This window comes from Ipomoea nil, unplaced genomic scaffold, assembly GCF_001879475.1.
Source record: "Ipomoea nil cultivar Tokyo-kokei standard unplaced genomic scaffold, Asagao_1.1 scaffold0706, whole genome shotgun sequence".
Lineage (NCBI taxonomy): Eukaryota > Viridiplantae > Streptophyta > Magnoliopsida > Solanales > Convolvulaceae > Ipomoea > Ipomoea nil.
This window is the reverse complement of record NW_017617134.1, coordinates 990,175-1,006,442: the sequence shown is the minus strand read 5'-3', so window position 1 is coordinate 1,006,442 and position 16,268 is coordinate 990,175. Positions and strand designations below refer to the sequence as shown.

Sequence of the window (16,268 nt, the reverse complement as noted above, 5' to 3'; positions counted from 1 at the left end):
TCTGGGAACATGGAATACACTGCCTCCTTTACTTCATCCGCCCCATAGGGTCGTATCAACAAAGCATTCTGCTCTTGAGTAACTCGGGGACTAAAATCCTCAAACAACGGATCTGAGCAACTGGAATAATTCGAGGTAAAAATATTTGTATAGTAATCCACTATCACTGCTTTCATCTTATCCCCCTCAACCCACAAATCATCATTATCCTTAATACGCATAATTAAATTCTTTTTCCTACGGGCAGAAGCATACCTGTGGTAGAATTTTGTGTTGGCATCTGCTCCCCGTAACCAATGTTGCTTTGCCCGTTGTCTCCAAAATACATCCTCCTGGGCTTCCAGCAGATTCAGCTGCTCATCAATCTGCCGGAATTCGGCTAGTGCCGCGTGGTCCCTCCGATTGCGGATAGATTCTTGCCGTCGTCGCAGCTGGCCAATACGTTTTCCAAACTTATGAAAACGTTCACCACCCCATCGCATGAGTTTCTCTCCACAATATCGTTGGCACCCAAGCAGCCCTTCAATCTTCCCATCCTGCCAGGCAGTCTCCACAACCTCTTTACAGCCTTCTTCTAAGAGCCAGGCCATCTCGAACCGAAAACCCCTCGGGTTTCCTCCCCTCGGTATGCATGGTGCATTAATGTTGAGGAAAAGAATCGAGTGTTCCGATGCTCTAGTTCGAATATTCTCCAGCCATGCATTACGATTAATATCATTCCAACTCGTTGTGGTCAACACCTTGTCAAGTCTTTCCTCAATCCAATTCTGCGTGCCCTTACCTTTCTCCCATGTGAATTGGTACCCCCTCATAGGCATTTGGGCCAACCCACATTCATCAACAGCCTCCCCAAAACCGCGTAGGAGACTATCAGGATACGGGTTACCTCCTCTCTTCTCATGCTGGAACAAGATATTATTAAAATCCCCCACCACCACCCACGGCAACGCGGACCTACCCTTCAACGTGTGCAACAAATCCCATGAGTCCCTCTTCTCGTTCCACTTTGGAAAGCCATAAAAACATGTCATCCGCCATTGCTTCCCGTCAATCTGTACCTCCACATCCACATGGTTCTTAGAATAACTCAACAACTGTACCGTATTATTCTTTTTCCACAAAAGAGCCATACCACCACTCATCCTATCATTGTCAACATAAAATAACCCCTCGTATCCAAGACTAACACGAATCCGCTCTGCATGTATCCGTGCCACCTTGGTTTCCATTAAGAACACAAAATCTGGCTTCTTACGGGACCCCAAGTCCACAATCTGTCGAACTGTTTGTGGATTGCCCAAGCCACAACAGTTCCAGCTTAACGTACTCATTGGGACGGGCGGGGCTGTGCAGCAGCTCCCACCATGGACAAGTTTTTTGAACCCTCTTACATAATAACATCCTCTCCCTCAAACTCCGTACCCCGTCGGCCTCCATCAGCCTGCCTGCGCCTTTTCCCGGTGGCTTCCACCTGCTCTTCGGCCTCCAATCCGCCCCGTACAGGTACGGCGCCACTGGGTCGTACCACTACCGCCCCGGTCACTCCGCTACCCACCTCTATTGGTCGTGGTCTCCCGCCAACCGGCACAAGCCAGCTATCCCCAACCGCTCTAGGAGCGCTCCAGGATCCACCAGCTCGCATATCCGGACCATACGGGTACCGCTCCAATGGTATGCCAGAATCCCGCGCCCTAATGCAAAAATTATATAGATGTCCCATTAATCCGCAGTAAAAACAAAACCTGTGTAACCGTTCATAGCGAAACGTTACCCAAGCCGTCGTCTTATCCCTTTTCAGTAGCTTCATTCGTCGTCGTAATGGTTTATCCACCGGAATAGAAACCCTAATTCGGTGGAAAGTCAACCACGGGGCCCCTTCAAACCGATCATCATGTTTCACAAAGGTACCAATGAAACTTCCAGCCTGCTCTAACACCGATTGAGATGTATATCCCAACGGCATATCGTGTAACTGCACCCACATATCAATTGTGTTCAACGGGACCTCCCCGGGGAGAGTATTCGGCGGTACCTCCCTGCAAACCAAGGCATTATTCTCAAAAGCCCAGGGTCCTCCAACCAAGACATAATCCACGTCCGTTCTATGAAAGAAAACGAACAAGAACACACCCCTCTGGATCTCCGTAACCTGAACCCCTCTGACCGGTTGCCATACGGAAGCTAAAACCTGACGCATAAACTCTAACTTCACCATCCTCTGAGTCAGGAATCTTCCTATAACTTTCCACGTCTCCTCCATATCCCCGTCGGCCTGCCCTACGTCGTCCCCGACCGGCGCAAAAGCCGCCTCTTCCTCCTCCAGCGACCATTGTGCCCACTGTTCGGTGACCATAGCAACATCGTCCTCCCTCGTTTCCGTTCGCTGATCCGGGTCTGGCTGCACCGTCGCCATCAGAGTGTTCTTCCTTCGCTAGTCGTACGCCGGCTGTGGCCGGAAAGATGCTATCAATGCAAAACCCTAGGAAACCCTAGTATGGAGGCAAAACCCCTAGAGAGATTCTAGAGAGAGAATTTACAATTTTAGTTAAATGACAATCCTACATTAGTTATTTGTTACCAATTTCCACATCTTCTCCCAATCCAAAGGCTACAGGGGCTTTTGGTGCAATGAATGTAAGAAAATAATGCAGTATTTTTGTGAATCTCGTATGATTTTATAAATTGGGGGAATGAGATTTTGTGATAAGAAATGAACTAAAAATTAAGTTTAGAAATTTACATTCTATTGAACAAAATATGGGCATATAACATTTCAATTTTCACATTTCAAATGTTATGTGATATAATATGAACTAAACTCTCTCTCTAAGGGGCGTTTGGTTCATGTCATCTTAGATTGCCTAGATAATTTGAGTTTGGTAATGTTATATTACCTTGTTTGGTTCAAGTTATGAGATTACCAGGTAATGTTATATTACCTGAAAGCTGATGGGGCGGTAATGTTTCAAGTTAATGTGATTACTCCCATTTTTTTTAAGTAATCTTATATTACCTTGAATTATTCCAACTTTGCCCTTGTTAACTAGTCCTTATATAATAATAATAATAATAATAATAATAATAATAATAATAATAATAATAATAATAATAATAATAATAATAATAATAATAATGAAATTAATATATGTTTATATAATCAAATATACATATGTGTATATTTATATAGAGGAAATTTCAATTTTGGTCATATGACTATAGATGTCTTGTTAATTTCAGTCCCTGACTTTCAAAAGTGTCAATTTAGTACCTTAACTATGTAATTTTTGTCAATTTTAGTCACTGAGGCCAAATTGCCGGCCAAATTTCGCCGGAAAAATTTTAATAGTTAAAATAATGAGGGTATTTTGGTCATTTCACGCCTCTTTTCTTCTTCCCCGGCGAGTCCATCTCTTTCTCTCCCATTTCCGACGTTCTTTATCCCTCTAAACCCTATCTTTAATATCATCAAGCCTCCTTTCCTCATCATCTTAGTTCATTACATCCTCCGGAAACGGGAGAGGAAGTGATGGACTTGCGTGGGAAGAAAAAAAGAGACGTGAAATAATCAAAATACCCTCATTATTTTAACAATTAAAATTTTCCGGCAAAATTTGGCCGGCAATTTGGCCGGAGTGATCAAAATTGACAAAAATTACATGGTTAAGGTACTAAATTGACACTTTTAAAAGTTAAGGACTGAAATTAACAAGACCCCTATAGTCCTATGATCAAAATTGAAATTTTCTCTATTTATATATTTAGTTGTTTTAATATTTAAGCTTTGATATATATATTCATAGATGTAAATAAATACACACACAATATATATACATATATATATATATATATATATATATATATATATATATATATATATATATATATATATATATATATATATATATATATATATATATATATTATTGAGGGCATTATTGTAAATTGATCCATATAACCTAAAATATAACTTTGAACCAAACAAGGTAATATTATATTACACCATCCAAATCAAACACACAAGGTAATCTTACATTCCCAAAATCTCACATTACCTTCCAGAAGGTAATCCTAATACCTGGGGTAATCCAAGATTCCGTAAATCAAACGCCTCCTTAATGTATTTAAAAGATAATTACCGAAATGGTCCCTTGACTATAGCGAAATTACCAATTTAGTCCTTGACTTTTTTTTTTACCAATTAAGTCCCTCAACTTTAAAAATCTTAACCAATTTGGTCCTCCGTTTGTTTGACCGTTAGTCAACCGTTAACTTGGGACCAAATTGGTAATTTGATATAGTCAAGGGACCATTTGGTAATTAACTTTAAGGGTGACAATTCGGTTCAGTTTTCTTGAACCGAACCGTACCAAACTAGTTAGATTCGGTAATATAACGAACAACCGAACGGTAATAGATTCTTGTATACCGGACGGTTCAATAAAAACTCGAACCGAACTGAATTTGTTTGGTAAAAACCGAACCGAACCGAATACCATTTGAACTTTGGATTGCTATTTTGTTATATATTAGACTTTGGATATGGACTATGTAAACACCATAACACATAATATATAACTTTTGATAACAAACCATAAAGAAATCAAATAAAACATTTACGAGAGATACCCGTGAAAATATGAGATGAACGACTGAGCAAGCAGTATGGGACTTGGATTTACTTTTTATTTATTTATTTATTTATTTATTTATTTATTATTATTATTATTATTATTATTATTATTATTATTATTATTATATTTAAAAAATCAAACGGTATTTGGTTCAGTTCAAATTTTTACTAAACAATTCGGATCGATTTTTTATTGAACCGTTTGGTATACAAGAATCCAATACCGTTCGGTTGTTCGGTATATTACCGAACCAAATTAGTTCGGTTCGGTTTGATACGGTTCAGTTCGAGAAAACTAAACTTCATTGCCCACCCCTAAAGATAATTACCAAAATGGTCCCTTGACTATAGCAAAATTACCAATTTGGTCCCAAGTTAACGGTTGACTAACGGTCAAACGAACGGAGGACCAAATTGGTTAAGATTTTTAAAGTTGAGGGACTTAATTGGTTAAAAAAATAGTCAAGGACCAAATTGGTAATTTCACTATAGTCAAGGGACCATTTCGGTAATTAACTCTGTATTTAATAATAATAAACAACAGATCGAACTATCAAAATCAAATCAAAATGGAGAGGTAAACTGTATACCCTTTTTGGTGCACAATATCCTATTTAGGTGTGTTGGAAGGATTATTAGTGATTCAACAATCGGGTCCCACACCTCGGTCCGACAAAATAGTGGAGGGATAAAATCACGGTTACTAAGTGGTCAATTAAGTCGGAGGACTAGTATTGTTACTCACAAGGAGCCCACCACATTACGTATAACTCTCATACTACAGTTGTTAAGGCTTGATCATGTGTCTTTATTCAAATCTATCACCCAAGAACTAATTGAACTGTCAATGTGTCAAATTATTAGTTAAGAACTAAATATAAAAATGACACTTAAAAGTAAATTCTCGCTTTTTACTTAATTAGTAGGAAAATTATAACTTATATAGAATATCGTTCCTTTTATTTATTTATTTATTTTTATTTTTATTTTTTTAATGATGCTCCGTGGTCTTTTAAAATAAAGGGAATTATATTTCAACTATTATAGTTTAATCCTTCATCATAAATTATAACCTTTTTGGTTTGCTACTCCATTCCACGCTAAAGACAACAACGTGGTACTGTACGGACGACGTACAAATGAGACATATTAAATGCTAAAATATCAAACATATGGAATCAAGGATGTGGCTTCACACGTACGACTGCAAACTAAAATATCCACAAAATTGAGGGTGTGTTTGGTTCGCACTGAAAAATCGAAATCGAAATTTGTATCGAATACTTAATAATGATAATGCGTTTTAGTGAAAATTATTTTGCATGTTTAGTAGTATGATGGAATGTCAATGATTATCAATAATGTTGTTTGGTTATGTATGATCCTATAATGTGAATAAAGAATTTAAAAACACTAGTACAAAAAAGAGCAAAGAATTTGACTTTAAGCTACCTTTCTTCAAACAAGGGTAGTGTATTGTTAAAAAATAAAAGGACGGTGGTATAATTGTAAATAAGTGCACAAGAAACCGCTACCCTTTTAAACAAAAAGACAGCGTGTGGTAAAAATGGAAAATTTTCCACTACCCTTTCTCGTAGAAAGGGTAGCGGATATTTATATTAATTTTAAATTAATATAATTGTTCGCTTCCCTTTCTACGAGAAAGGGGAGCGAAAAATAAAAATATATAAGCTTTATTTACGCCTTCAGTGTTCAGATCTACAAATTAAGGCATCCAAATCCCAATCCCTTCAAATCTATGAGGTCTCCTCTTCTCATCTCAACCAAATACACCAAACATACATATCTTCTCTTCTCTTCTCTTCAGATCTATCATATCAACCGGCAGGTAGTGCTTTGACGGCAGCCTCACGACGACGCTTGTTGGTGGCGGTAGTGCTTCGACGGCGGCGACTTGTTGGCGACGGTGACGCCGACAACGATTTATCAGCTTGGTCTCACCGGCACCACCACCAACATCCGGAACCGCCACCATCACCTCTTTTTTCTTCAGATCTGGAGATCCTGGAGGCCACCGCTGCTTGGTAGTCGAAGAGCCAAAGCCCTCTGCGCAAGCAAGCAATAGACACAAACAGAAAAAGAAGAAGACTGTTCACCGTGCAAGAAGACTGTTCACAAGGACGCTGGGCGACGGCAAGAGACGAAGCAAAAGAAGAAGACTGTTCACAGTGCAAATTTTTTAAAAATATTTTTTTTTTGCATTTCTTTAATTTTCCTGTACGTGTTCTTATCTTTCTTTTTTTTTTTTTTTTTTGAAAACCTTATCTTCTTTCATTGTTTTGACTTTATTTTGGAATTGCAATTGTTCACAGTGCAATTCCATATTTGGATAGGTTTTGTTTTTTTTTTTTTTTTAATTTTTTTTTTAATTTTAATTTTATTTAGTGTGTACTATTATTTTCATTTAATTAATGTGGTTTGTTGATTATATTGTGTTGATTTGTAGTGTATGACATTTATATATGAATAAAATTAAAATAATTGGAGATTTAAAAGTAATAAATGATTATTTAAAAAAAAAAAAACAATCCGCATTAAAAATAATAATAAATTATGGTATCCGCTACCCTTCTGTTATAGGGTAGCGGAATGCTCAGGGCTTTCAGAGACCCTAAAATCCGCTACCCTTGTACAAGGGTAGCGGATAGTCATTTACAAGGGTAGCAGATGTGCAAATCTGTACTAGTGAAATATAAGAACACAAAATCAAGACAATTGATTCTAATATAATGACATCTAAAACACTAATATGAACAAAAAAAAAAAAAAATCTAAAAGCACTAATCAAAGAGGATGAGAATGAATAAGGGAATGAAAGGAGATGATACCCTTATTTTAGTTGGGTATGAGTTTTCAATTAAAGGGGTATTTGAAACTCATATTAGTGTTCTAAAAACCTAACAATTCAACCAAATAATACCAATCACTTTGATAATCATTCCTTAGAGCTAAACCTGTCAACCAAACACACTCTTAGTATTGTTTTAAAAAACTAATTCTACATGTAGTCACACTCATTTGATACTCTCTCTCTCTCTCTCTCTCTCTCTCTCTCTCTCTCTTTATATATATATATATATATATATATATATATATATATATATATATATATATATATATATATATATATATATATATATATATATATATATTGTTTAAAGTCGACGCTGTTGGAGTTACATGACTGAGATTATCAAACTGACAAGGCTAAAAATTCGTTTAAAAAAAAAAACACAGTGACATTTTCAGAATTTTTACAAACTTTTGTTATGCAAAGTGACAATTTTAAGACTGCAACCACTAATAACTAAGAATGCACTTAAAATTTTAAAAGAGTGTACTCATATATTACAATGCAACAAATTAACATGATTGCACAATTTGTTATGCCTTTAATTTTTCATTATATGCATATACACATATGAAAACTTCGTTTCTCGTAAAAAAAATGTGGAATTAATGATTTCGCTCATTCATCTGGAGTAATCAACAATACATTTGGAAAATAAGTAAAAATTAAAAGAAAAATGTGGTTGCATTATATATCACGAGATTATATATATATATATATATATATATATATATATATATATATATATATATATATATATATATATATATTTATTTATTGTGGGCAGATACCTTTGTTATATATATAAGCATAGTAGTATTTAACAAAGGTACATTTGAACGGGAAAATTATTATCATCCAATAGAGACTATTACAAAAAAGTTCACTTCTTTATTCACATAGAGGTACGTTAAAAAATAAAATATAAAGTTTGATTCAAATAAGTGTGGAATAAAGTTTTTATTTATTTTTACTTTTTACTGTCTTGATATATTCTCCACTTATCTGAACTTCTAACAAAGAATTTTAGATTATAATAATCTGCTTGCTTTAGTATATATCTTTGACCAGAAATACCAATAATACAAAGAATATATTAAAAAGCTCAAATACTTTTTAGTGAAACATACGTGGCAACTAAGTAAGTTGTGAATATTAAAATAGATGGAAGAAAAAACAAAATGGTAATTAGATATATCAACCTAGCTAGTTAGTTCACTTGGTTTCAGCCTTCTGGTCCATTTTGTCTGCACGAGTTTAGCTCACTGATTCAGTAGACAGTATTTGAGAGAAAAGATCAATGTTCGAATCTCGGCAGCAGTGACAGTGTGGGATTATGTCCAAAATGAACAGATTCCTTGTGCGCCCGGGTAATTTAAATCCTCTCAAATGCTCTGTTGAGCCCGGACGTGAGAGGCCCTTGAAGTTACAAATTCAACCTTTTGGAAAAGAAATTATTGCATTTAATAGTTTCGAGTTAATTGAGTTAAAAAAAATTAATTTAACTATAAAATTTCAGGCCATTAGGCTTATCACCCCAACTTAATTACAAATTTTAACATTTAAAAACTAACGTTAACTTCTAAACTTTTAATTTTAACAAATTAGTACATACAATTACATTTTTGTTTCTAGTACCACTAACTCTGTTATAGTACAGTATTTATTTATAACTACTTTCTCAAGTTATTGAAGCACAAAAAGTCAATATTGTCTCGACTGAGACTCAAACTCACTTTAACTTCGTGTCACTAGACCACAAGGTCATGGACAGTACATAAATTTACATTAATAAACATAAAATTAAAATATCTAATCAATCCAAATCTATAAGGCAAACACATATAATAACTTTTTTTATATTAATAATTTTTTTTTTTTTTTTTGAAAAATGCAAATTATTGTAATTTTTACACAAAAGTAATTAAAAATAATGTTGTGAATGTTCTAGAAATTCTTGCCATGTCAGCAACAAGATGCCACATAGATCGACAATCTCACACGTGTGGTGCTATTATGGCAATCATTATTATATGGACCATGGTTCACACAAGTTGTGTGAACTATATTTTGTCTACTGTCAAATAATGTACATTCAGTACAAAAATAATGTACATTGTATTCAGGGGATATACATTATTTTTGTTCTGAATGTACATTATATTGTATAATGTACATTCAGTACAAAAATAATGTACATTTAATATATTAAAAATGTATTTTTTGTTATAATCCACATAACATTGTGTGAACCATAATTTGCCCTATTATAATATGTGAGAGGGATGATTGGTCCAGCGACAACCTTGGGTTGACTTCAGGTATGCCGTATGTGGACTCTTTTTCTATCTAATTTAATTAATTGCAGTTTAAACTACAAAACAAACTTAATTATTATATTCTTTCCACTCAAAACAGACCACCTTGTATATATATATACACTGCCCTTCGTCCCCAACCTCGTCTCTCTCAAAAACCTGTCAATTTACTGTTCTTACAAATTCTATGTCTCTTTTAATTTACTTAATTAGCTTCTAAATCTCCCCTCCTTAGCAGCCTGTAGTCCATTTATTGCATGGAGTTTTCTCCCCCGTTGGTTCCAAATATGAAGTTGATTAAGGTAACAATACGATGATGTTTTTTTCTTGTTTGTTTGTTTGTTTTTTTTTTTTTTTTTTTTTTTTTAAATGTTTGTGAACATTATGAATTGAATGAATACGAACTGGAGAGTCTTGAGCCTTTCAAGTTTATTTTGTTTTTGTTATATATATATGATATATGATATTTCTACACGTTTTGATTGACATACTTGTGGATATCGTTGAAAGAATGAAACACATGTTTTTTTATCTCCATAATTTTCTGCGGGGTTTTTCCATTTCCGTCTTTTTCTCGCCCATGTTTATTGGACAATGTCTTAAATAATATGGTTAACAATTGATTAAGATCTTGAATATATATATATATAATGCCATAATATAACTAACGTACTTGTATCCTCCTCCTCTTTGTTCCTATATATACCCTTCTCTTTTCAAACAATATTCAATCTCCATCCTTCATCTTCTTCTTCATCATCATCTTCAGTATCATCATCATCATATCATATGACTAAGCTGCTAGCTGATCGATCCTCAAATCTTTTCCTAATCTTGGTATTACTTCCTTGCTTTGCCTCAATCTAATTTAGGTTAACTAATTACCTGGTATAATCATGTTCATATATCTATTATGATGTTTTTCATTGTAATATCCTATGTATTGTCATGCATGTTTAAATAAAAAAGATTATAGGAATATGGTCAATTTAAGCACGTCGCAAAACAATCATGATGATGATCATTTCTTAGGAGAGATTCTTTGGGAGGTTTAATTTGCTCACGAACCTATCGTTTTCTTGAGAGGGAACGTAACTTTGGATTGATTCATTAACATTTTGAAGGTTGTTTTCTTGTTGGATTACAATGGAATATTTAGCTTTTGGCCTGGTGATGATCTTTTCGTGGATGCATATATTTTGATTCCTTGATTCATTTCTTAGGCTGGCAGGGGTGGTGCTTTAACAAGGACACCCAAGTTGATGGGCTTGCAGCTAGTAGCTAGAGCTATATAATAGGCCACACAAACACATCACATGTTTTTGTTTATGGGAGTATTTTTTTTTTTTTTTAATTGCTCCAAAAGTTCTTATTTCATCTTCAAATCTTGATTACCTTGGTACTTAGGCCCGGGCCTGGACAAGGACAGGCTGGGCCCAACGCTTAGAAGGGGTCCACCACTCTATCCCATAGTTATGTTTTTTCTTAATTGCTCCAAAAGTTCTTATTTCATCTTCATCAAATCTTGATTCCCTTGGTACTTAGGCCCGGGCCTGGGCAAGGGCAAGCTGGGCCCAACGCTTGGAAGGGGCCACCACCCTATCTCATTACCTTTTATATATACTAGGAATAAGGGTCAAATAGGCCATCGAACCGCACACGATAATGCAATTAGGCCACTGAACCTAAAAAACCATCAATTAGGTCCCTAAACTAACCAATTTCAAACAATTCTTCCAATTTATAGGTTTCCAACAAGTTAACAGGTCATCCTCCCAAATTAATTATTTTTTAAAAAATAAAATTTAAAAATTAATTATTTAAATAATTAAAAAAACAGAATTCAGCCGATCTGTTTTTTTTTTTTTAATTAATAATTAATTTTTAAATTTTATTTTTAAAAAAATAATTAATTTTTAAATTTTATTTTTAAAAAAATAATTAATTTGGAGGATAACCTGTTGACTTGTTGGAAACCTTCCAATTGGAAGAATTGTTAGGAATTGATAAGTTTAGGGACTCAATTGTTGGTTTTTTGGATTTAGTGGCCTAATTGTATTATCATGTGCAGTTCGATGGCCTATTTGACCCTTATTCCTATATACTATAGATGTTTTGTATTATAATTTAGTATAAATTATTAAATTTATGTTACCGAACTAAAAGTTAGCCGAGTGAGTAGGATTTGTGGTTTCTATTCTCAAGGATTTACATTAAATTTTTCCTCCCAGAGTAGATGAATTTAGGGATATTATTATATATTATTAAAATTGTAAGTTATGAAATTTATTTATATTTCTAATTTGTATTTTTTTTTTTAAATTCAATTTGTAACTTTGTGATTTTTTTACCTTTCTATAATTATAGTGAAATTTATAATATAGATTGATTTATGATTCATATCAAACTTTGAATCTATTTCTATTCAAGGAATTTACTACTTATATTTAAAATATGTGTTATTTTGTGAACTTTATAATGAGTTATGTATATGTAATATATTTTGTGCTTTAGTTATGAAAAATATTTTAAAAGATAGTTTAATATTTAGAAGTTATATTGTGTGTCATCGTATTTAAATTAATCTAAAAAAAATTAAAATTGATCTAACTAAAAGAAAAAGTATTTGTAAATATGATATCAATATAGAAGATATGTGACTTATTATTTATTTTTTTATTCAAACTATTTTATCGTGATTAATTATGTTTTATATTTATTATGAATATCTTTTATCACGTTTGGAGTATTTTGATAGATTGCTCCTAATAATTAAGATTTTATGGTATGCTCTTGTAAGTTTTGTTTTATAAATTTTTATTAAAAATTACTTTATAATTTATTATAATAATAATGTGATTCTCTATAAGCTCATTTAGTTTTAAATTATTTATTCATTTTTATAAACTATAATTCTTCTCCCATGAAAGCACTGATGCGGTTATTGATAATTTTAGATTTAGGAATGCAAGAATGCATTTAGAATTGTGTATAATTGTTAAAAACTTGGGAATTTTATTCGACATTAGTATTTTTCTCTTATTTAATTTAAATATTAGCTATAAATAAATATATATATATATATATATATATATATATATATATATATATATATATATATATATATATATATATATTAATTTAATATAAGGCACATTTTTGTTGTTACGCCTAGGCCTATAAAATGATAGGACCCGACCTATTGCTACTTTGATTGTTTTAATTTGTTCGTGTTATTTTTATTTTTTTTTACATTTTTTTCTTGTTTTTTTTTTGAATAAAATAAAATGTAATATTTATACGGAAAGATCTAATTCAATATTAATATAATTATTGAGTCCTTTTTTGAGTATTATTATTGAGTCTTTTTTTTTTTTTTTTTGAAAATATTATTGAGTTGTTTTTATGTTTTCTATATTACACTTATGACATAATAAGTATCATAAATTAATTATACAAATCAGATTGAACGAACAATTCGGAAGTTGTATTTGATCGGAAAGTTAATGTATTTGTCTTTTTATGTTATTGTAGGATGAGATTACAAGCCCGTTGAGTGCACAAGTATTGGAGTTTAGCGAGTCAGAATTATTCCCAGAGACAATACAGAATTCCGAGGTGGGTTCGAGTTCGAATTGCGGTTACGAGGAGAATTCCTCGTACTCCACAAATCTGCCGCTCACGCCAGACATGAATACGTTTAACGGCGGCGACGACAGGAAGGACGACGTCGCCGCCGCCGTTAATCAAGCGTCAAATCCCGCCGCCGACAATAATAATAATAATAATAACAATAATAATAATAATCATCTGTCCATCATTTTCGACGGGCAAGAAGACATAGACAACGACCTCTCGGCGTCCATCGACTTCTCGCTGCCGCCGCAGTTCCTCCACCACCCCAACCAGCTTGATCAATTCGACATCTCGTCATTGGACGGCCACCAGATCCCCGTCGCCGACGTCGGCCGCAGCGGCGGCGGCGGAGGAGGAGGAGACGGTTCCCTCGCCGCCGCGGCGTACCCTTCGGACCAGCAAATGGTGCAGCTCATGGGGCCGCCGCCGCCGTCGTCGCAGCAGATCGTGTACGATGACGAATGCCTCTCGTCGGTCCCGTCTTACTTGCGCCTCACGTCTTCGTCGCCGTCTTGTTCGCTTCTCGATCCCACTCTCGGAAGTTACCTCAACCCCGCCTTGTCCGCAGACAATTCCGGCGTCTTCACCGGCGCCGGCTTTTTTCTCGGCGCGGATTTGCCGCCTCAAGACCTGGAGTTTCAAGGCGATAACACTAGACTTTTCTGCCCTGATAACATTCCACGTGTTTACAACTGCGCCAGTGACCAGTTTCAGGTATTTAACCACAACTAACTGTCAAAAGTTTGTTACTTAAATTTTGGTCAAAATATAAATTAGAATAAAATACTATTTAACCCAAATTTAATACAACCTAATATTTTTTTTTTTAAAATACCACTCTCCCTTACTAAAACCTTGAATTAATTAATAAAAAAAATTAAATTAAATTACTTCCCACATAAACCATAAATTTTATACATTTGTTTATATTATTTTTTGGTTTGTGAAGACATTAAGCAGTGAGAGTCAGCATTTGGTTAGTGGAGCTGGGAGTTCAACACCATTGGCATCAGACATCACATGCTTGGAAGATACCACCTTCAAGGTAGGCAAGCTTTCTGTTGAAGAAAGGAAGGAGAAGATCCACAGATACTTGAAGAAGAGAAATGAGAGAAATTTCAGCAAGAAAATCAAGGTACATACAATATTGCTTTTATATATATATATATATCAATTAAACTCTTAATTAATTTACTACAATCTCATCTGTCCTGTAAATAGTGCCCACAATTGAACTCTTTAATTTGCTGCAATTTCGTTGGATGCAATCATGTCTGACGGGTAAATGGTGCAATTGAATTCTTTAATTTACTGTAATATAATCTCGTCTGTCCTGTAAATAGTGTAATTAAACTCTGAATTCTTTAATTTACTGAAATATAATCCTGTATGACCTGTAAATAGTGTAATTAAAATCTTAACATATTACTGTAATCCTGTATAACGTGTAAATAGTGCAATTGAACTCCTAACTTATTGCAAATGTACAGTATGCATGCAGAAAAACACTGGCGGATAGCAGGCCGAGGGTGAGGGGGAGATTTGCAAAGAATGATGATTTCGGGGACGTGACAGTAGCCAGGGCAGCCATGGGCAACCATGAAGATGACACGGCCATGGACGAAGCCGCCAGGCATAATTTCCTCTACGACCCTAACAATTACCCACCTGCCGCCGCCGCCGCTGCAGCTCTCTCCCACGGCGGCCGGATTTTCAACTCGAATTGCCTCGCCGCGCCGCCCGGCACCGGCCCCTACGACATGTGCACCACCTTGTTCTGCGCCGACGCCAACATGCACTGATCTTATGATACGATGACCGATCAGATCATCCCGGCCGAGAGGTGGTAGATACAGCTAGCTAACAATGCTGATATATCCTCGTATCGGACATGTTTAAGTGACGTGAATTTCTCCGAAAGAAAGACATCATCGTCACTACCTCCAATCCTGGATATATATGAAGTATGAACAATATATATATATATATATATACTTTCGGTTTTATTAGCTTTTCTGCCACAGTTTTGCACGTACGCATTACATACCATCCTGTTGTTGTGATAGGGAAAAATGAATAATGTCTCGTAGACTTACATATAGTATATATGAAGAGCACAGTGTAAATGTTGTAACGAAGAACGTAGTTGTCAGAAACGTGGTCATGATGGATCATATATCGTTTATGTACTCTTTTATTTGAAATGGTGAGTATACCATATATTCTATTATACAATCAAACAGCTAACAAATAAAGTCTTTGTTACAGTAATTTATGTGCTTCATTGTATGTTATTCTCTATATATGTAGTACGAAGTAAATGTTTTGAATGTCAAAGTATGATCGATCATGCACTATAGGGTTAATTTTGTATAATTAATTATTAATTAAGAGCAGTTATAAATCAGTTAAGTCATTAATATATATATATATATATATATATATATATATATATATATATATATTGGATCAAATGAGAACAATTCATTAGCAGATAAATAAGGACCAATCTCAACCTTACATCTGGAAAAATTGGACTAATCAGATAAAAAAAATTAAAAAATTGCGGTGACATTTTCGTAATTCACCAACTTTACTATGCAAACTTGAACACTAAAATCTGTAATCCTCATACCTTTCCAGCTTTGCACATTTAGTATTACCATTTTGCACATTTAGTATAAACATTTGTATATTTAGTTTTAAAATATTGCACTTGCAAAAATTAGAGTTTATGAATGAGTTTTTTGTTTTATTTTTAGTGTTCACTTTTTACTGTTTAAGATCTAGCATTTACTGTTTATATTAGTTT

At 34.2% G+C, this 16,268-nt stretch overlaps 1 protein-coding gene across 1 annotated transcript; it reads left to right on the top strand.

Annotated features, from left to right (window-relative positions):
• Positions 1-9,976: 9,976 nt before the first annotated feature.
• Positions 9,977-15,682, top strand: LOC109176390 (uncharacterized protein YBL029W-like). Its single transcript, XM_019325825.1, has 4 exons — positions 9,977-10,122; positions 13,355-14,170; positions 14,406-14,591; positions 14,947-15,682. The coding sequence occupies exons 1-4, from the start codon at positions 10,078-10,080 to the stop codon at positions 15,256-15,258; spliced, it is 1,359 nt and encodes a 452-aa protein (XP_019181370.1). The 5' UTR covers positions 9,977-10,077; the 3' UTR covers positions 15,259-15,682.
• Positions 15,683-16,268: the final 586 nt, after the last annotated feature.